The 23,163-nt window shown below is 31.8% G+C and overlaps 1 protein-coding gene across 2 annotated transcripts; it reads right to left on the bottom strand.

Annotated features, from left to right (window-relative positions):
- Positions 1-3,460: 3,460 nt before the first annotated feature.
- On the bottom strand, positions 3,461-11,483 carry LOC133299544 (ubiquitin domain-containing protein DSK2b-like). 2 transcript variants are annotated; one of them, XM_061499011.1, is made up of 8 exons: positions 11,083-11,483; positions 7,200-7,937; positions 6,806-7,023; positions 6,609-6,719; positions 6,158-6,216; positions 5,279-5,307; positions 4,575-4,664; positions 3,461-3,976 (listed from the first exon to the last, which is right to left on the bottom strand). In XM_061499011.1, exons 1-8 carry the CDS (start codon positions 11,312-11,314, stop codon positions 3,828-3,830), a joined length of 1,626 nt encoding a protein of 541 aa, XP_061354995.1. In that variant the 5' UTR covers positions 11,315-11,483; the 3' UTR covers positions 3,461-3,827. The 2 variants fall into 2 exon arrangements, with proteins under 2 accessions (XP_061354995.1, XP_061354996.1); XM_061499012.1 differs by lacking the exon at positions 4,575-4,664.
- Positions 11,484-23,163: the final 11,680 nt, after the last annotated feature.

The raw sequence follows: 23,163 nt of genomic DNA, 5'->3' as shown, positions 1-23,163 counted from the left end.
TCGATTACCTTAATCGAATACACAAGCTATGAAGGTTTAATCGATTATATGTCGAGGCATAATCGATTACAACTTATACAGAGTTACTTAAACACGAAGTAAATGACATAATTAGATATACAACGGCTATAAACGGCTAGTAACTTGATAGGACACATATATAAATATATTTTAAGGGTTTCTGAAGAAGATCTAACATTGAAAAACATCAGAGAACATAGAATTCAGATTGAACCCTCATTTGGCCTACTTTTGCATGTCTTTAAGAAAAGCTCAATACTTTCTCGTTTTTTAATCTTTTTATGATCTTTTTGAAAATTCTGAACGTAGGGAGGTTGCCCTACATTTGTTGGACGATTTGTGCTGCTGTAATTATTGGTGAGACAGTTGGAGTGATCCTAAGGGTCTTAGGTTAAGTGTGATCAAGGTGTGATCATAGACTTGTAAAATTTCAGTTGTAAAAAGATTTCTTCAAGTACTTGTTGGAAGCTTGATAATAATGGAACGACCGACCTTAGCCTGGATGTAGCTCTTAAGTGGTTAGAGAGTGAGCCAGGATGTATCCCTATGTGATTCTTCCTTACCTTATTCTTTGATTTCAATGCTTATAACTTGTTTTCAGGATTATACATGTTATATTGAATCTGTTTAAGGTCTAAGAATCATTAGTTTTTTGTTTGATTTCATTCTTGAATATTTTCTTGAAAAGGGTATTGCATTTCATTGATTTCTTCTCTTTTCCCTTCTAATTTTGATTCCATTTTTTAATCTCTGAATAGGATGTTATATGTTGTCTTAATTATGTTTTTGAATTGGGAAAAGGTTTATATTCCGTGAATTTCATTTTTGGTTGAAGTTAATACAAAAGGGTTGTGTTTTTAATTATTTCTAGCAAAAGAAGTAACACGCAATTCACTCTCCTCTTGTGTGATTGCTTAGCCATCTTTTCCTTTCACAAATGAAACAATGATGATTAGGTGGAGCGGTATCGTGCAAGATTGGTGGTGAAAGGTTATTCTTAGAAAGGTGTTGACTTTACTGAAATATTTTCACTTGTTTTTCATATTACTACAAGTTGTATAATATTGGCTATATGTGCAATTTTTAAGTGACTTCTAGAATAGTTTGATGTAAAAACTGCATTTCTTTATAGAGATCTTGAAGAAGAAATTAATATGCTCCAACCAGAAGATTTTGAAGAACCAAATAAGGAGAACTTATTTGCAAGTTGAATAAATCTTTATACGGTCTCAAACAAGCATTGAGATGTTGGTATAAGATATTTGATTCCTTTATATTGAGCTTTGAATACAACAGACGTAGTTCATACCATTGTGCTTACTTAAGAGGTATGCTAATAATGAATTCATTATACTATTATTGTACGTTGATGATATGTTAGTAAAAGGCCCCTACAAAGATCTAATTCAAAAATTGAAGGTACAATTGGCTAGGGATTTTGAAACGAAGGATTTAGGTATCAAGATTCTAGCTATGCAAATTCATCGAGACAGAAATAACAAGAAGATTTGGGTATCACAAAAGAATTATTTGAAGAAAATCTTATGGCGCTTCAACATGCAAGATTGTAAGCCAATTTGTACCCCTCTTACTAGTAATTTCAAGTTATTCTTATGTATGAGTCCTAATAGTGAAGCAGTGAGGAAGGAGATGTTTTGAGTATCGTATGCATTAGCAATGGGTAGTTTAAGGTTTGCTATAATCTGTAAAAGATCAAACATTACACATGCAAAGGAGTGTTTAATCGACATATGGTGAATTATGGTTGAGAGTATTGAAATGTTGTTAAGAGAATCTTGAGATATATCAAAGGAACATCAAATGTTGCTCTGTGTTATGGAGGATCTGAATATACTTTCAGATGGTATGTTCATTCTAATTTTTCTGGTGATCTAGAGAAGAGAAAATATACTACGAGTTATGTGTTTACAGTTGCAAAAGGAGCTATTAGTTGGGTAACTAAACTACAATCAGTTGTAGCACTTTCTACGATAGGGACTAAGTATAAGGCAATGACACAAGCTTGTAAAGAAGCAATCTAGATAAGGAGATTCATGGAGGAGCTCGAGCACAAACAATAGAAGATTTCGTTGTATTGTGATAGTCAAAGTGTCATGCACGTTTCAAGGAATCCAACTTGTCATTTAAGGATTTAACACATAGGAATTTTGTTTGTGAAGAGGTAAAAGATGAAAGTGTGAATATGTAAAAGATTCACACTAAGGAGAACACAACGTATGCATTGACAAAACCAATCAACATTGACAAGTTCATAGGATGCATATTTTCATTTGGCCTAGCAAAGACGTAGACAACATGGAGATGGCAGGATAGAAAGAATTACAAGTGGGAGGTTGTTAGAATTGTAAATCCCATATCGGTGACGGTGGGAATATGTAAAGGCAAAGGGTGAAGGGGCTATAAATTCAAGCTTCATCTATCCAATCTATATACACAATTTTTTCATTCTCCTATATATCTTCTCAGTGAATTTTATGAGAAGTTCTCTAATTCAAGAGAGTGATAAAATTGACCTCTCCTTATAATTAAAGAGGTTGTAATTTTGGAATTTTCCATAGTAAAGTTTTTCTATTCTTGCTTTGTGATTTTTTCCGTTGATTTGTTTGAGCATTTTTCATGTTAAATTTCTGTTTCATTTATTACTTTTCAATATCCTTTATTAGCTGTTATTGTTCTGTTCGATATGATTCACTTACCTAACAGATCATTCCTCTGTGATGTCTTATTTTATATTTTTTATATTTTATAGGCAGGGATAAGATTTGTAATGGAAGAGATATTCGAACCTTGCACATGAATAGCCGTACCGATTTTGTTCAATCAGATGAGCTAACTTGTTATTCCCACTTTGCTAATTATCGCTAATAAAATTAGAGCTTCTTTTTCCCAATGTCTTTTCTGTTTTTTGTTGTTTAGGTTAGACTTTATATATTGAAGAAAATATAGGAACGATAATGATCTTCCCATAATGGCCGACTCGGTGCGTTGAAGCTAACATAAGCTTGCCTTGAAAAAGCTACTATAAATATTGTTCTCGTAAAATTTTCAAAAGATTTAGACTACATACAATACTGAAAAAGTTTATATCATGAATTCATTGTAGTGGCATCCATGAAGCTTGCCTTGAAAAAGTGCAGGGCAGATTCTTGTTTACTGCACTAAAGGCCATTGTACTTCTTTTGTGGTTGAATGGATAATCAAACAATTGTTAGATGTAACACACTAAACTCAGACATCATACTTTAGACTAGGGATGTGCAAAATATCCAATTGATCCAAACCAAACCAATGAAGGGGAAAAAATGAATCAACATATTTGTACGAAATAACTCGAACAAAATAGAAGCTAAACGATCAATGTGGTAATTCACACCACATTCTAACATTTGGGATTTAACGGATAGTCCCATGTCCCTTCCCACCTGCCAAATCAGTACTTATGGAGTTATTAAGTATTAATACAAAAGAATGGTATAAAACTCAATTCACATTGAAAATATTTATGCTCTCATGCTGCGTCCAATACTAGTTTTCATATAAGTATGTACATGAATAAAATAGGACCATGAGAACTCGAAAAGGGGGAGAGGGGAAAGGGAGGGAACGATCACAATCCAATGTATACATAATCTGCACAATTTCAGCTCTGACCACTATAATTTGGACAGATTTTTTATTTGATGTAAACACCCAGAAAGGTGCTTGAACAGTACTGGGTTCAAAGTGATCAACCTCAAATCTCTACGGAAGAGAACTTCATGAAAGGAATTTGCCAATATTATCCGCTATTGACCAGAGTTCCCCAAAAGCCGTTCAACTGCAGCATGAACATTCCCAGAAGTCGCAGTGAGAGCCCTTATGTTCTCTTGCGTGTCAAAAAATCCCATCTCTTGAAGCTGTGAAAGCTGGGTGGCATACAATTGCTCTGGTGGCTCTGAGAAGGCAACGAAGTCAGTGAAAGCATTATAAAATGACTTTGAATCCTCTCCTGATCTTGAACAAAAATTGTCTCTTTCTCTATCTAACAGAACCATATCTTGCTATTCAAGAACAGGAGAAGACCAATATCCATATAAAATCTAGGTTAAACTAATTCGTATGTCACTCTATTATATGGGGAATTTTTTATTAGGTCCAAATGTTTTGAAAGTTTATAAATGGGCCGCTAGTTTTAAAATTTTCCAAGTGGGTACCTGTCGGTAAAGCACTACTAAAAAATTATAACGGTGCTCTAATAGTAAGGGTCCAACGATAAATTTTTTAAACTATAGGGGACCAAATTACAAACTTTTTTGGGCTCCCATAATTTAAATTTTTTTAATAGGATCCCTGAATTCATCTTACTGTTAGAAACATAAACCTCTCCTCTAATGGCAGGGACCAATTAGAAATATTTAAAATTAGAAACACCCAGTTACAAGCTTTTAAAATAAAACGACTTACTTGAAAATCCACTAAATAATATAGGGTGCTACAGATTAATATAATTTAAAATTTATTTCAAAAAAGAAAAAGACAACAACAATGCTAACCATTTGATCTATTTGGAACAGCTAGGCTACCAGCTCCAAGTCCACCAAACATGCTCGATAACATCTCCAAACCCATGTTGTTCAACGATCCTACCAATAAAACAATTTGTAGTAATTTTGAACAAATGTTACAATTTCTTCTTGCAAACAAATGGCAGTTTCATCATCCCACATCTACCACCAAACTTAACTCTTCTCCATTTCATTGCTAGGGATACAACCAGGCCAAAGGATGTTTTAGTGCATTTGGCCTTCTAAAGGTAGCACATGAATTAATGCATCATAGAATTAAATTAGAAGCTTAAATTTGGTTTGAAAGGATTTCACGCAGTGCCCGTTGTCCAAGTCCACAACTTTTAAACACACATACCCCGTTCTATGATTTATGAACCACCTAACAAAGTCTAAGTAAAGGCAGTCATCAAAATACAACTAATAAAATTCTCATTTTTAGTAAGCTAGGAAAAATAAACACACTGCTGACCTAAATATCATCATGCAGAGAAAGTAGAAGAGTAAACTCCATTACATTCTTAGACGTTCAACCAAGTCATATAATTATAATTCATACTAACTAAAGTATGGATGGAAAATCTTAAGAGATGACCAAGCAATTTGAATTGCCAATGCAATACCACAGCAACAAAATAACAGCACATAATTTTTATAAACATAAATCAAGAATGGAGGGTTGTTTTGCATACCAGGGCCTCCACCAGTTTGACCCGATTCCCTGCAGAAGCTTACCAGATTAATAGAAAATCAAGCCAGCAAAAAACAGAGGACATACATACTGTATATTTTAACAGATTAGGCCAGCCAGCCAAAACATAAACCACCACCAAACTACTTTAAGCAATGACATCAATCATCCCAAGCATTAACTATGACACACACCACATAAAAATTTAAACCATAAATACTATTTAGTAGTCTCCAGGAAAAATCACAATCAAAAGGCCTTGAGTTGTATGCTGATTTCGTTAGATGCTTATAGTACAAGAAGTGTCATATGGTTTAGTAAGAAGATTAACCAATTCCTAAGCTCAGAAAGCAGTTACACTTTATAATGATTTTAAGCATATAAAATATTAAAGCTTTGAACTTTTTTACTTTCAAATACCTATGACATGATGAATCACAATGGGGACCATATTTATTTTGGATTTTAATATGACATACATACATTGATCAGCTATCTTTATTTCTGAAATATAAATGGTATAATTAGCTTTCCTCTTACACAGACAAATTCAAAAACATCCTCTTTCAATGATTGTTAACGGGGAAATATTAAAAAATCCTGGTTTTCAAACAGAGTGCCTTGTAATCATGGCCAGTAAAAGGAAGCCATAACAATGAATGACCTTTAGCAAATTAATCATGAAAAAGAAAAAAAGATGCAAGAATGCACAGGTGAGGGAATTAGGTGTAAGGTCAGTTGCAATGGGTGGGCTAGCCACTAGGGCAGAGTAAAAAAGTACATCATTTAGCAAAAGCACTGAGACATTGACAAATTGGAATTCTTGTTTCTTAAAAATGCCACTTGAGAATGAAAAGACCAGGATTGTGTAATTACATACCGTGTTGATTGCTGCTGACCAAGTTGAGACAGAAGAGCTTGCTGGAAAGACAAGAGTTGCTGCCATTGTTCAATAAGACAGAGTTGTGAGAATATTAATTGAAAGCAAGGAAGCGTCAAATTACATAGGTAAGCAACGCAGCCTCTTCTTTATCACAATAGATCAAATTTTAAATAGAAAGAGCCAATCCCCACCCAAAAAAAATGCTTAGGGAGGATGCCCTTGGTCCAAATAGGTTTGGATGCTCAATATTTCTTCCATATCAAGAAGTACTTTTAGAATTTATCACAAAAGAAACCAAATGCAAACATCTGAAGCAACATTTGAAAAATTGAAAGCTTGAGTATAATACCACATATTAATGCAAGGAAAGACGCATACCCAACCCTATGATCAACAAAGAATATTCATTGAAATTCATCAACAGATATAAAACTTTAAATCTGTCTACCTGCAATGTCTCAGGTGAAGAAAACAAGCGAAGAAACTCTGGATTTTGCATTACTTCTCTTAGCGAATTTAAATCAGGCATGCCACGCTGTTCAGTATTAACACCAAGAATCTAAAAAGTAAATTAGATATTAGAAGGATCAGTTCAATACATGCACATTGCATCTTGTACTTGTACTAGGCACAGTAAGTAAATACCTGATTCAAAGTTTGCGGGTTTGAAAGGATACTTTGCATCATTTGTGAGATGGCCGGATTTTGCATTAGCTGGGTCAATAAAGCAGCATCTGGCATTGCACTGCCACCCAGCATGCCTTCAAGGTCTGGCATACCTAGTCCTCCCAAGCCACTAGGTGCTTGCTGCCTAGCATCCCCACCAGTGGTTGACCTTCTAGTATTATTTTGGGCACCTCCAGCTACAATGTTCACCATCAATTACAACAGTATTAGTCACAAGCAGCAAAAAATTGTAGTTACTAGCTTAAACAGACAACAATATCAGAAGAAGGAAAAATGTTTTTAAAACCAACTAGTGGAAAAGAGGCAATCAGCCGTAGGATTCTGAGGAGAAAAATATAGTATCAGAACTTACTTGCAGTAGAGGACCAAGGATTAGGAAGCGGGTTAGTATTGGGTAAGGGAGAACCAGCAGTTGCTTCAGAACTAGTAGTTGAGGGATTAGTTGATTGGTCCCTGGCTTGGCCACCATGAGTCCCTGACATTGCGGCATTATTTCCTGTATTACCAGCCATTGTAGTGGCATTTAAAAGTGGTTCTTGAACATTTTCATACATGCGCCTCAGCATGTTGAATCCCTCAGGAGAAGATTCAATGTTGCTCATTGCTCTGTCTGTATTTCTCATCATTTCACGCATGATCTCAGGGTTCCTTGTAGCTTCAAGGGTCTGGCGGAGAGTGCTGGGATCATTAAGTATGTGAGCTAGCTCAGGGTTTCGATCCATGAGCTCTTGCATCTGTGGGTTATTCATTATAAGATTCCGCACTATCTCGGGATTATTTATTAAATTCTGCATAGCAGGTGTGTTCATTATTTCTCTCACTAAATTGGGATTCGAAATAAATGGTTGCTGCATTTGCTCAAGATCAGGAAAGCCCTCGCCAAATAAGCCATTGCCCCCACTCCCATTGATACCCAGTCCAGGGAACAGTGAAGCTCCAAAACCAAGCCCTCCCAAACCCCCATCATCATTAGTACCAGCACCTCTGGCATTATTCGTTGTGGTATTGGTGCCACTAGTATTGGTCCCACCAGTTGTATTGGCAGGTGCAAAGCCACGAACCAAATGCACTGTGTGATCTGCATCCAAACCTATAAAAATAAATAGAAAAGTAAGTTAAGTTCACTCACTAAGGAATACTTTCTTAAGAACCACATGATGAGTCTGATGCATATTGAGAGACAGCATAAATAATACAGCTAAGCACAAGTGGTTGATTCAAAGGGAAATTTTGTGTCCATAGTTGTTTGAAGACCAATGCACAGGACTATAATTTTGTAATATCCATAGAAAGAATAGAGCAAAACTTATTATATACCATATGTTACACATTGTTTTGCGAGCAATCCAAGATATGAAGAGGTAGGGGTTGTTGATCCTTTCCTCTTTCTGTGCTTTGAACGAGATTTTGTAACATGATTTAGTAGGTAACAAAAATTCAGAGAATCCTTTGACTTGTTTTTTTGTCCATTAATTATACTATTTGAACAATCAAACAAGGTACAATTTTTTTTTTTACTATGTTGTCCTTTATTTTTTAGCAAATCAAACGACTGAGTTTTAATGTAAAGAAATCTTCTGTTTTCGAGGAACCAGTGTTACATGGTTCGTGATACACTTTGGTACTTTTACGAAATGAATTTGGTACAGAACTTTTCCTAGTATACGGTACAAGGAGGTATAGTTAGTCGGTTCACAATTTCAGATCAAAATGTGTTTAGGGTTGGATCTCTGTGCATAAACTTCAAATTATAGTATACGTAGTAAAAAATATTATGAATCATAAGTCAAAATATAACAACTAATTGAATAGGCCCAAAAATTAATGCACCTGGGTGATTGACTTGGATTGGGCTTTTCTATAATTTATTCCATAGTTTAGGGTTTTTCAATAATTATTAATTATTTCCTTTTTTGTTATTTTTAGGTTATGTTTGAGTGTGCGTTGATTGTGTTTTATCTCCTTTGATTGTGCATGATTATAGTTATTTACTCATTTGTTATTTTATTTTGCCTATTTAAGGCTTGGAGAACCCTATTATTATTGGTTTTTTTGGTTAAATAAAATTAAGAAAAGAGAAAAGTTTTTTCTCGCAATCCTTGTGTTCGTTCTTTTTCTTTCTGTTTAGCCAATTGGTTACTGCTTCGGCATTATTTGATATCAGAGCTATGGTTGTCACATAAATGGCTTCGACACAATATATTCCGCACTAAGAGCACCAGCGGTGGTAAGGTGTGTAATATGATCATTGATGGAGGGAGCTGCGAGAATGTAGTCTCTAATACCATGGTTGAGAAGCTAGGATTGAAAATAGAGGAACACCCACAACCATACAAGCTTGCTTGGCTAAAGAAAGGAAGTGAGGTGAAGGTGAAGAAGAGGTGTCTCGTGCAGTTTTCTATCGGCAAAAGGTACACTGATGAGGTGTGGTGCAATGTGATTCTGATGGATGTGTGTCATATCTAACAGGGGAGGCCGTGGCAATTTGATAGGAAGACAAAGCACGATGGCTTCAAAAATACTTAACACTTTCAAGAAGGACGGACTAACTATTACCTTGGGTCCATCTGAATTGAAGGAGGAGGCAAAGAACACTATATTGTCCAGAGTAGGTTCCCAAGAGGAATCTACCAATGCCATTGAGATATTTGCTTGTGCGGTGATAGAACAAAATTCTGGTGTTTCTGAATTGTCTCCTTATCATGATGATGAAGAGGGCCTAACGTGCGAGAGTAACCATGAAGACCCGTTAGATTCGAGGATGAATCTTCTTTTGGCAGGGGAGAATGATGCACCTGGGTGACTGACTTGGATTGAGTTTTTCTATAATTTATTCCATAGTTTAGAGTTTTTCAATAATTGTTTAATTATTTCCTTTTTTGTTATTTTTAGATTATGTTTGAGTATGCGTTGATTGTACGTTATCTCCTTTGATTGCGCATGATTATAGTTATTTACTTATTTGTTATTTTATTTTGCCTATTTAAGGCTTGGAGAACCCTATTATTATTAGGTTGTTTTTGGTTAAATAAAATTAAGAAAAGAGAAAAATGTTTTCTCGCAAATCTTGTTTCGTTCTTTCTTTCTGTTTCGCCAATTGGTTACTGCTTCGGCATTAAAAATAGCCAAGGGCTATTTTCTTTTCTTTTTTTCCATTGCTTTTCTGCCTATAGTAATGTTGTGCATTTTGCACTTTCCATCTCTAGGGTTTTAATTTGTTCTCCAACCCTTTTCTCCCCCTTGCAGCCTTTCCTCTATGCGCAGTAACTGCTTTGTGTAAGTTCCTTTTCCTTGACTCTGACTTTCTTTTCTCTTTTCTATCCTTTCTTCCTCTTCTCTTGCTCCGTCACTTGAGAAATCTGGAATGCTCCTCTGAGCGTTTTGGGTTGCAAATGACCTATGCTTGGGATTGAATGTTCCCAAACCAGGGATGCTAGGAATTCTAACAAACCATGTAACACTGCAAGGAACACAGTACTTTTCTGCCTAATACAAGCTATGCTATTCCAAGCATGGTCAACAAATTAATCCTACATTATTATTAATCCACACAGATGCAAAGAAGAGAGTGTTATTCCACACTCTCAAGGATCTGCAGGTGACATAGTTAAACAAATATTTACAATTTTACTGAAATGCATGCAGCATGATAGTATGTAAGTGAAAGGAAAAAAGGAAAATCACGTCTGCATGACCTGGTGATTTACATGTACATAATCAAATATCCAGCGAACAAAACCAGAGTGTTCCAAAACAAAACCAGAGAAAACATTTTATTCCGCCACCTCCAAGCTCAATTTTTTAAGCAAATAAATAAATAAATAAATAGGGATAAAAATTAGCAGAAGGTTATTACAAATCAACAATCTTCCCCAAGTGGAAGCACACTTAATTAGGTGTGAAAATAAAACCTTTCTCTTCCACATCTAACAACCCATCTTCCATTAGAAATGGTGAGTAAGCTTTCTTACTTCAACCATCCATATAATAATCCTAATCCATCATAAACCAGAGTTCCAGACATTTTCAGTTTTGCCATTTTCTTCGATGAAACAACCACGCATATAAATGTAATCAGAATCCGCATGAATACCTCAATGAAACCACATAATCTACAATACATGCCCAATTATCAATCACTTAAAATAAAATAAAACATAAACCCGTGAACAAGACTTATCCAAACAGCATCGAATCGTTCCTACCTAACAAGTCAAATTCAACAATAGAATTACCGTAGCTTTGCAGGGTTTGATCGTCCTTCAAGATCCGACCCTTGTAAATCAGTCGCTGTTGGTCGGCGGGGATGTCGCAGTTCCGAGCGACAACATCCTTAAAGGATCCGACGGTGGATTCGAGGGCAATCTGAACCGAAAATTTGGAACCATTGGAGCAGCGAACGTTGATGTTGACCCCTTCTGCGCCCTTCGATTCCGTCGCTTCCTCGACGGCACTGTCACCACCCATGGCGTCTCTATCTCGTCCCCAACCAAGCAAGGAAGCGCGTCGCTCTCACTCTCACGATCTCGGATTGAATGCGCGGAACGCAGCAATTGAATCGAAGGAACGAATTGAAGAGGGAAATAAACCCTAACACTTCAACGATCGAAAAAGGATGGAAGCTGCGAACTACGGATGGAAACCAGCACAGGAGAAAAAACAATTAATAAGAAAATTATCCAAATGTTTATTCCATATTTATAAAAATTAAAATACGAGAATAACATCAATCATTTTAAAGAACATAAGCTTATATCATTTTAGATTAAAATTGTTGATTTTCGTCCACGATTATAATTTATTAGATCAAAATTTTTAATTAATTAATAATAAATTTGGCCCATTGAGTTAACATAATAGATTATAACCGTTGATGGACGAAAATCAACAGTTAAGATCTAAAAGGATATAAAAAGGATAGATGTTTTTCCCTTAAATATATATATATATATATATATATATATATATATATAGGGGTTTGCATTTGTCATTTAACATGACACACAAAATTTCCTACACACAAAACATTTTGTGGGCCCACACATTTTGAAAAAAAAAAAAATTACAGTACGCAAAACGAATGTCTATAACATTACACAATCATTTTTCCTACAACATAACTCTTATAAAACGCATATATATATATAGGGTTTGGTGTTTGTCATTTTAAATGACATAAGTTATGTCATTTTAGGAGAGAGAGATAGACACAGAAAAACGAAAATCATGGGAGGGAGAAAGTGGGTGGTTTTTTTTAATTTAAAATTCAAATTTTATGTGTTTGTATCTCTCTTAAAATGACATAATTTTCTGTCATTTAAAATGACAAACATTTTTCCCATATATATATGGGCTTATCATTTCTCAAGCTATTTGAAATAATTTTATTTTCGGCTACTAAATTATTATCGTATAAAGATGGATCAATAGTGATCAAGGAAGAGAGAAAAAAAAGGAATCATAACCATTCAAGGGTAATCAATTAACGTAAGGAAATAAATAAACAAAATGACGTAATTTTGGGTAGCCGAAGATAAACTTATCTCAAGTTGTCAGAGAAATATTTTTTTCATTTATATATACGGGGAAGGATCTGTTTACAAACTTTTTTGACAAATTTTTACAAATTATACTATCTTCTCCCGGAAGAACATAGTGAAACTAGTGTTCTCTAGGGAAAAGATAGTGTAGTTTGTAAGAGTTTGTAAATATAACATGCCCCTATATATATATATATATATATATATATATATATATATATATATATATATGGATTTGGTGTTTGTCATTTTAAATGACATAAGTTATGTAATTTTATGAGAGAGATAGACACAAAAAATGGAAATCATGGGAGAGAGAAAGTCGGTGGTTTTTTTTAATTTAAATTTTAAATAAAAATTTTATTTTGTATCTATCTCTCTCTTAAAATGACATAACTTTATGTCTTTTAAAATCACAAACACCAAACCTCTATATATATATATATATATATATATATATATATATATATATAAGAGAAAGATATACTTACCACCAAAAAAGTTTACCATATTTATAACCAACTTAATCACCGTTGATTTTTGTCAATATAACGGTTATAATTTGTTGAAAATTATTTAGTCATATTTATTAATTAATTATTAATTTCAAATAAACTTAATAAATTATAATAGTTAGATTGACGAAAATCAATGGTGATTAGGTTGGTTGTAAATGTGGTAAAAAAATTTGATGGCAAGTATATTTTGTCGCATATATATATGGATCAGGATCATTTTTTTTTTTTTTTATAACATATCAGGATCATTTTACACCAGTATAAGTTATACTCTCAATCTTGTCTGTTGATCTTACTTATATGTAAGGACTCAAATTTTTTAGTAATGTAAGTCATTGGATACAAGTGGATCAATGGTCAAGATTGAGTGTAAGACTTCTAACTCTTACACCGATGTAAGATGATCATGCCCCATATATATATATATATATATATATATATATATATATATATATATATATATATATATATATAGGGCAGGATCATCTTACACCGGTGTAAGAATAATAAATCTTACACCAAATCTTAATCATTGATTTTCTACATCTAACGGTTAAGATTTATTAGGTCTCACTCATTAATTAATTTTTAATTCCAAATAAATCTCAACCATTGGATGCATGGAAATCAACGGTTAAGATTTGGTGTAAAATTTATTATTCTTACACCGGTGTAAGTTGATCCTGTCCCATATATATATATATATATATATATATATATATATATATTGAAAGAATTTTCAGCTTATTTAAAAAATTATGCGCCAAAATTCATTGATTTTGGTACAACAATTTTGCAATTTTTTTAAAAAATACAGTTAGAAAGCTAGTCTTGATTATAGTGGTTTTTTAATTGCATTTGAAAAAGAGTTTGTAAAAAGTATATTATATAAGATTAATGTTTCTACGTGTATGTAAGAACAGTGAAATTTTATGAATAAGAAGAAGAAAAAAAAATACAACATACTCAGTTTTATATATTTGCGAAAGATAAATTTATATATGTTTGTAAGTGAAAAATTAAACTTATATATTAAATACGAGGAAAGATTTTTTAACTCTGACATAACATTAATAAGTCTTATTTTCAATATTTTTGTACTAGTTTATTAAATTATATTGATTACTTAATTATTAAACTCAAATTAATTACAACCTATGTTGCACTGATACCGACACGGGACACGAAATACGACACAACACGACACTCCGACATGTTAATTCTAAAAAATGTTAAATTTCGACACGTTAGGACACGTTTTGATATTATATAATATTTTTAATTCATGTATTGTATATTATATTTAATATTCAATAATTTAACAAAAAAAATAAAGCTAAACTTATAATACCCATCAATTTTGCAAAGAAACATAAGAATAGTAATCGTAATCCAACGAATCTAATAGTTGGAACTCAAAATGTATCGCAACGTAACTTTTGAATCTCTTTTGAATCTTTGCAACAAGTATTGGAGTGTCTGGAAGTGTCGGACACGACACGTCAGAAATTTTGAAGTGTCGGTGCTTCATAGATTACAACCATCAAATATAGAAAGATCAAAATTCAATTTTTCTTTATATATAATGAAAAAGTCGCATTAGCTTAATAGGACTTCTCAAGTTATACTAAAATCAATAAATTGGTATCATGAATTAAATAGATAAACAATCAAACAAAGAATTAAATAAATGATATTTTCGTTGGAGAGGTATGTTACCAGGCTCAAAAGATAAAAAGGGTTAAACTAATTAGCTTCTTTTATTAATTTCAGTTATAATTCTAACTGAAATTAATAAAAGAAGCTAATTAGTTTAAGTTATATTAAATTGGGCCTTTTTTCTTTTGAGCCTAAATCTTTTGAGCCTGGTAACTAGGTACATTCCTAAATTCGCCTCCTTTGGAAAAAATTTAGGGTACTACAAATCTATATATATATAAAGGAGAGTTCACTGTTGGATGTCAAGTGTCACTCCCTGGTTAATTCTACAATTTGGTTATATACAAACTTTCTTTATTTGGTAAATTGATAAAAAAAAACTCTTTTAAAAATTGAATTTTAATTTTTAAATCGAATAATAGTTGCAGACAAGGCATTGAATGTCTCACTGCTCATCACATTGGTATCCAAAAAAAAATCAGCTGTTTTAATTGCTTTTTATCTTGGAATTGGTCATCTCATCTGAAATTCGAAATTTTAAATGGTTTATCAATTAAATTTCGAAATTATGTATTTATTTTGCAAAATCTGAAATTTGAAATTTTAAATTCAATAAAAAGAAAACTCTATCAGATAAACTATCATACCAATATTCTTTTAAAAATTGAATTTTCAAAATTTTTAAATGGTTTATCAATTAAATTTCGAAATTATGTATTTATTTTGCACAATCTGAAATTCGAAATTTTAAATTCAATAAAAAGAAAACTCTTTTCACGGACATGCATTCACGATCTCAATTCACATATTTGTTTTGGTAATCACTTCCTCCGTGTTTAACTTCAAATAGGAGCGTTCCTGTAGACAAAGTAATGTTTATGCATATTCGGGAATACAAGTTTATCTGTTTGTCGTTAGTTATTTTCCACAATATTTTCAATTGTTTTATTGGAATGATAAATATGTGGTTAATCCGGTAATTGGATAATCAGTTGTTTAATAAGTTTCAAATTTCGAAATTTTAATTGTATAATCAGCTGATTTAATTCTTTTTTATGTTGGAATGCGTTATCTGATCTAAAATTCGAAATTTGAAATGGTTTAAAATTTTGAATTTAAATATGGATGGTGGGAAAAGAATTTCTTTTAAAAATTCAATTTTAATTTGTAAATCGAATAATTAAATGACCATTTGTGGTGGCAGACATAAAACAATAATTAATTAATAAATATGGTTTTGAAATTCAAAATTTTAATTGGATAATCAGGTGTTTTAATTGTTTTTTATGTTGGAATTGGTCGTCTGATCCGAAATTCAAAACTTGAAATGGTTTGAAATTTTGAATTTAATTATGGATGGTGGGAAAAGAATTTCTTTTAAAAATTGAATTTTAAAATTTAAATCGAATAATTAAATGACCATTTGTGGTGGCAGACATAAAAGAATAATTAATAAATAAATATGGTTTTGAAATTCAAAATTTTAATTGGATAATCAGGTTTTTTAATTGCTTTTTATGTTGGAATTGGTCGTCTGATCTGAAATTTGAAATTTGAAATGGTTTAAAATTTTAAATTTAAATATGGATGGTGAGAAATTTTTTTTTTTTAAAATTCGAATTTTAATCTTTACGCGCAAGAACCAAGAAGCATCTGAAGCTCGAAACGCCTACATTTTTTTATTATATAGTTATTTTGTTTTTAAACGTTGAAACAGATAATGACATTTGTCTTTCATGACCAGAAATTGTTGAGGCATTGATGACATGACTTCTACTCCCTCAAAAAGCAAAACATATATTTAATTAAATTACCGATTAAGTAATTAAAATTTATAATTTTACGAATAAGTAATTTTGTAAATTTTAAATTTTTATTACCCAAAATTATAAAGTGAAAGCGCACATGTTCTGACCATAAATTTTGTTATCAAAAAAAAAAATATATATATATATTAAATGACTTCTATCTTAATGACTTTTGTCCTATGTATCTTAATTTCACCCTGCAATTCAAATACGGCACTGTCATTTCCGCACACTGAGTTTTTTTGATCTCGCGGACTTTTCTTTTCTATTTTTTAGGTATTTTTGGGAGTATCTGTCTTTTCTCTTCGCTTTTCCGTTGAAGCACATCTATATACATATATAAAGGAGATTTTAAAAAGTTCTTAATTTATCTTCTCTTTTCTCTTAATCAAAAGTTCTTCCAAGCAAGTTGGGCGCTGTCATGAATAAACATCAATCAGATTTCCAAACTCCCCAAAATAAGAGAAGAAGGACGGACCGTTTAAAAAATATTCTGAGTGATTCTTCGACCTCAGGCTGTCGTGTGTTGTCTCCCTTTACTAGTAAGTGCGAAACGCTATCCTTCAACCTGTTCATGGTTCGTATGTTTATTTTCTGTTACAGAAGTTTCCTTGTTGTTCATTTCTTTTTACAATGCTTACTATGAACATAAGTTGCGCTTCTTTTTTACTCCTTTCACTATGAACATAAGCTGCTTTTGTTTTTTTTTATTTTCAGTCATAACATATCCATATTACATGTAGCTGTAGTTTACAAAAAATATATAAATAAATATATTTCTTCGTATGCAGACTTTGATAAGTTGCTTTTGTTTGTCATATTGTAGAGAATCTATCTCCGTTCACTAACACCCAGGCCAGCAGGTATTTTTTATTTTGCTCTGAGTTCTTTTTGTGTTGCTTTGTAATGGTTGATTTCAAATCCTTTTTAGTTCCATTAGATGTTATTTCTGATTGTTGCTTTTTATAACATGTAGACTTTACGAAGTAGGTAATGTACACAATCAGTTGAGCTGTAACAGACAAAAGCTTCGTAATATTATTAACGGTAACATTACTTTCTCTGTTTGATAAAACAAAGGTTATGTCAATTAAATTCATTTGGTTTGATAAAAAAATAGCTCCGTAAGTATTTAATTTTATCAATTGCTTCGTAATTCATTTGGTTCAAAAAATTGGCGTCCTCATATTTTTTGATAAATACCAAAAATGCTAGAATGAGGCAAAAAAGCATACTGGCTGAAAAGAAGAATTCTAGGCGTTTTATTAATGTAGACAATATAACTCGAATGGAAGACTTAACAGGTAATTTGTCATGTGCTGCTTATTGTTCATTCATTATTTTAATTGGATAATCAGGTGTTTTAATTGCTTTTTATATTGTAATTGGTCGTCAATCTAAAATTCGAAATTCGAAATGATTTAAAATTTTCGTTTACGGGACAAACAAACCGATTTTTTTTTCTCCGTGCATCGCACGAGTAATCAACTAGTATAGATATAATTGAGAGTAAATACCATTTTAGGTCTTTGACAAAAAACACGGTTTCCATTTTAGTCTCTTATAAAAAATAATTAGTTTTGGAGTCCCTAACAAATTCAAAATAGACCCATTTAGTTAAAATCGTGGTCCTCACAAATTCAAAAAAGACTCATATTAATCCCTTAAATGGACTAAAATTGGTCTATTATGAATTTGTTAGGGACCTCGAGACTAATTATTTTTTGTAAGGGACCAAAGTGGGGACCGTGTTTTTTGTTAGGGACCCAAAATAATATTTACTCTACAATTGATCAATTAAACGCATCTCAACAGTTATTATTATATTAAAAAAAGAAAAACAAAGTAATTTTTATATTTTATACTATGCATTATTAATAATATATAGTGTATATATACCATCGCATTCGATTATTGATGCGCCTATAATATAGAAGCATCGCAAAGGATAAATGTTTTTTTTTTACATGAAAAGCTACATTCACCTGTTAAACACCACGTGTATCATTAGACTAGAAGGTAATAACCCAATCATAAATAGGATTTTTGTTACAAATGCAGTTTTATTTATGGGTTTGGTGTTTGTCATTTTAAATAACATAAATTATGTCATTTTAGGAAAGAGATAGACACAGAAAATAGAAATTATGGGAGAGAAAAAGTGGGTGGTTTTTTTTTGTTTAAAATTTAAATAAAATTTTTTATTGTGTATTTATCTCTCTCTTAAAATGACACAACTTTATGTCATTTAAAATGACAAACACTTTTTCCTTTCTTTATTGGGATTACCTTCGTGTTTGAAAACTAATATCTCCTATTAACTTAAAATAAATATATACGAAATTATATATAATATATATATATAGGAGTAGGATCATTTGACACCAGTGTCAAATTTGAAATTTGACACCTCATCTGAGAGTCATTAGATCAAAAAAGATCAACAACTCTGATTTGTAAGCATGTGACCTCATTGATCTTTTTTGATCTAACGGTTCTCAGATGAGGTGTCAAATTTCAAATTTGACACTAGTGTCAAAGGATCCTAACTCATATATATATATAAAATATTTTCTCATGTTGTTTGAGAATTCAATTCTCATGCTGTAACCCTTCGATTTATGTGTAAAGTTTTTCTTTTCTTTTTCTTTTTTAATAAATGTGGGGCCCACTACTAGTTGAGTCACAATATGATAATTGAATTCTCATTCAACATAAGAAAATCAAACCCCATATATATATATATGAAAAAATATATTTCTACAGCCGCTTTAGATATGGTTATATACATCTACCCAAAAACTACGTTATTTTTATTAATGAATGGTGTTTCTGTAATTTTAGGAGAGACTCTTCATTAATTCACCTAAAATTACATAAATACTGTTCGTTAATCAAAACGACATAATTTTTGGGATAGCTGTAGATAACCTTATCTAAAGCAGCGGTAGAAATGTTTACCTATATATATATATATATATATACACACACACGAAATTAGTAGTGTGGTGGTGAGTAAGCTATCCACCCCGCTGAAGATATTTTCGACTAACATTAAAATTCCCATTCTTCTTTTCCTTGTTTGGTTTCTGGGCATTTTACTGTACAACTCCTTGCATATGTATACACACACACGAAATTAGCAGTGTGGTGGTGAGTAAGCTATCCACCCCGCTGAAGATATTTTCGACTAACATTCTTTCTAAAAAAAAAATCCCATTCTTCTTTTCCTTGTTTGGTTTCTGGGCATTTTACTGTACAACTCCTTGCTTTTCCTTACTTTTATCTAGATCAAAAGTTCTATGAGTTATGGTCAATCTGCCGATCATTTAAAGTTATAATTAAAAAAAATTATTATCGGATTAAATACATTCAAATTATTTTAATAAATAAATATTTAACATTTTCATAAAATATTCTATACAAAATATTAATTTCTTATAATTATTTTAATGAAATGATATTTGGACACAAAATTTCAAGTGAAATGTAAGCAATATCTTAATTATTTTTAATAGTCATTGAATAATCGGTTCTATATCAAAAATATTGAAGTACTCGCTTCTTATTATATTATGAAATAATGTAATTTATTATTATTTAATACTTACAATGAAATTTTTTATTTAGTAATATTTTTTGTATAAGTGAAAAATTTAACATTTTGATTTTTTTTCGTAAAATTTAGTTAAACAAGACTTTTGGTATAACCTGTTAGATAAGTGACTTCAATATTCAAGAGGAAGAGTGAATTGAGTTTTTTAAAAAAAAAAAACTCGCAAAATATCTCTTTTGATATTTTAAAAAATATTTCTTCAATTAAATGATTTAACAAGAAAAATTCTAAGTGTAAGTGCTAGTGTGTGATCAATAAATATAAGATAATGAATAAGTCAACACAATCTAATAATGCGACTTCAAGATAAAAGTAAAGAGTTGAATGTTAGAGAAATTGCACACATGATGTATCCTAGTTCGGTCATCATTGTAACCTAAGTTCAAACTGAAGCTGCTTGATGAATCTTTTTCACTAACTATCAAGCTTGAGAGTGCTTGACAAACCACTGTAATTTTTTAAGACTTCAGGCTCTTGGATGTCTTTACACTTCACTCTAAATTTCCTAAGGTATTTGGTAACCTCTCAAGTTCAAAGGGTTCACTCTCCTCTCAATTCAAGAAATCAAATGCAGGTGTTTAACAATAGCTAAGTACTCTCAAAGCACAGGTTATACAAATTGAAGAACGAATAATTGTATAGTTTTAACATTTTGATTTTTAAACTAATAAAGTTTTATGACCATAAGTTGAAAATATCTTCACATTCTCTTCCTCAATGGATGATCAAGGCTAATATTTGAGCAAGAGGAGATTCACAACATATTCCTTTTGAATACAGATTTGATTAGTTAAAGTTTTTTGACCATTTAGTTATAGCTGAAGGCTCATGTCATTTACTTTTTTCTCAAATATAATTTATAATTTATAGCTGAAGACTCGTATCATTTTGTTTTGGTTCAAGGCCCGTATTATTTATTTAGTCATGTCTTAAGGCATATGCACTTAGTTTTAGCTCAAGGCCCATGCATTTAGTCATGGGTCAATGCACATACCATTTTGCTTTACGGCTAAAGGCGCCTATACATGTTGTTTTGTCTCAAGGGACATATCATTTAGCTTTATGAGTAAAGGCGGAAGCACTTAGTTTTGGTTTACGGGAAAAATTATATGTACAAATTTTTTGTTTATAAAATCTTACAAACTATACTATATTTTAGGGGTAATACATTTCAACACATAATATACTACTCCTAATACATAGTATAGTTTGTAAAAGTTTGTAAACAAGAAGTTTGTAAATATAATCATTTCCTTGGTTTAATGCCCACGCATTTAATTTTGGCTCAAAGCCATATTAGACGTATGTCTCAAGACCCCAATTTTAGTTTCAACTTAAGGTCGTGCATATAGTTTAGCCTCAAGGCTCATAGCATTTGGTTTTGACTCAATAATATTGACTCAAGGGCCATGTAGAGGTTGTTAGTTTTGGCTGAAGGCCTGTGTATTTTTTTCTTTTAAATACAAGCAAGTGTATTTATTTTGATTCAAGACCGATATCATTTCACTTTATATGGCTTAAGGTTTGTGCACTTAATTTTGGCTCAAAGCCTATACAGTTGGTTTTGATTCAAGGCCCATATTATTTAATCTTTTTTTTTTTTGGTAGGTTATTATTTAATCTTTTAGGCTCAAGGCTTGTTTGTATCTAAGGGATGTTTGGTACATAGTAATATTTTGGATGCTCAGGAAAGTGATAGTGGGAAACTTTTATTCTCACATTTGGTACAAGGAAAACAGAAAATTTGTCTGGAAAAATTTTATTCCCTACATTTCATTTAACACTACCCAAAGCCAATTCAAAATACCTTCTTGCATATGGTAATTTTTTTTCCCGTGTACTGAGAATCCATTCACAAATTTGGCAAACAAAATTACCCTCATGAGCCCTAGCAGTTAAAAGACAAGAAGCCAAATAATAAGTAAAAGCACTCTTGAATAGCCAACAACCGTGAAGCTCAACTGTCACCAGCCCCAATCTCTAAAACTGGGGTGTGCTGTGCATGTTGAAGGTTATATTTCACATTAATTAGATCACCCACTCTTCTCCCTTACCAGGTGCTTGCAACTCCAATGAATCCACACAAAAAAATAAATAAATAAAGGGGAACAATTATGCATAGAAGTGAAAAACTCACTTACTGATATGCATGGAAGCATAGTGTAGCAAGAAATGTTCTAATCTACACTTGTCTCACATTCAACCCCTGTCAAGAAAGATTATACGAAAACATTTTAGCAACCTCAACACAATTATATATTTCCGTTGTTGCTATGCTAACAGCAAGTCTATCAATTTTAACCATCAAGACACTCACACCAGATGGCAAGTAAGCAGGGCTAAATTTAACACCCTCCAAGGACATTATTGTTATTATAGAAAATAGGGTTATGTTGTCCATAGATTTTGGAGAAAAACAAAATGCCTAAGTTTGCTTATCTGCCCACTACTACTTTATTATTTTGTTTCTAAATGGTGTTTCAAAGTTATCTATTAAGAGGATAGTTTCGTAAAAGTTCTCTATTTTTCCAGTAATATTTTAGCATCGACCAAACACCCTTTCAGGAAAATTAACCAATATTTTTGATAATATTTTGGCTTAACAAATATTTTTTTCGTAATATTCTCAGAATTTTTTTTCCAACTATATTCCCAATAATCTGATTATCAGGTAAAAAAATTTTCTCCTCCACCAAATGCCTTCTTAAATTTCTTAAATTTTTTGTATTTATTTTAGGTCTAGTAGTAACATGAATAAAATTTTGACAATAGGCTACAGTATCTACATTTATGGGTGTTAGGCTTTGGCTTAAATAGCCTAGGCCTACCTAAAATATCTTAGGCATGACTTGATCTATTAGTCTTGTGTGAGCTTAATTATAAGTCTGACCTGATCTATATTTAAAAAATAAAAGTCTTGGCTTAGACCCTTTAGCCTATTAAACATTCAATAATTAAAAAAATAATTAAAATAATATTACTTTATTATTAAAATAATGTTATTTGTTTTATTTAAAATAAATAATATGATATAGGCCATCTTGTAAGCTTATAGATCCGACATGTAAAAAAAAGCCTACGGTCTATTTTTTAAATAGATTTTTTTAAAACCTACATATGCTCTATTTAACTATATGTAATCGGTCAAGCCTGACCTGATATAAGCTAGACCGTA

This window comes from Gastrolobium bilobum, unplaced genomic scaffold (assembly GCF_033153095.1).
Source record: "Gastrolobium bilobum isolate Gb01-03AN ecotype WA unplaced genomic scaffold, APGP_CSIRO_Gbil_v1 utg1631, whole genome shotgun sequence".
NCBI lineage: Eukaryota > Viridiplantae > Streptophyta > Magnoliopsida > Fabales > Fabaceae > Gastrolobium > Gastrolobium bilobum.
Note: the sequence above shows the minus strand (reverse complement) of the source record. Positions and strands in the feature narration are given on the sequence as shown.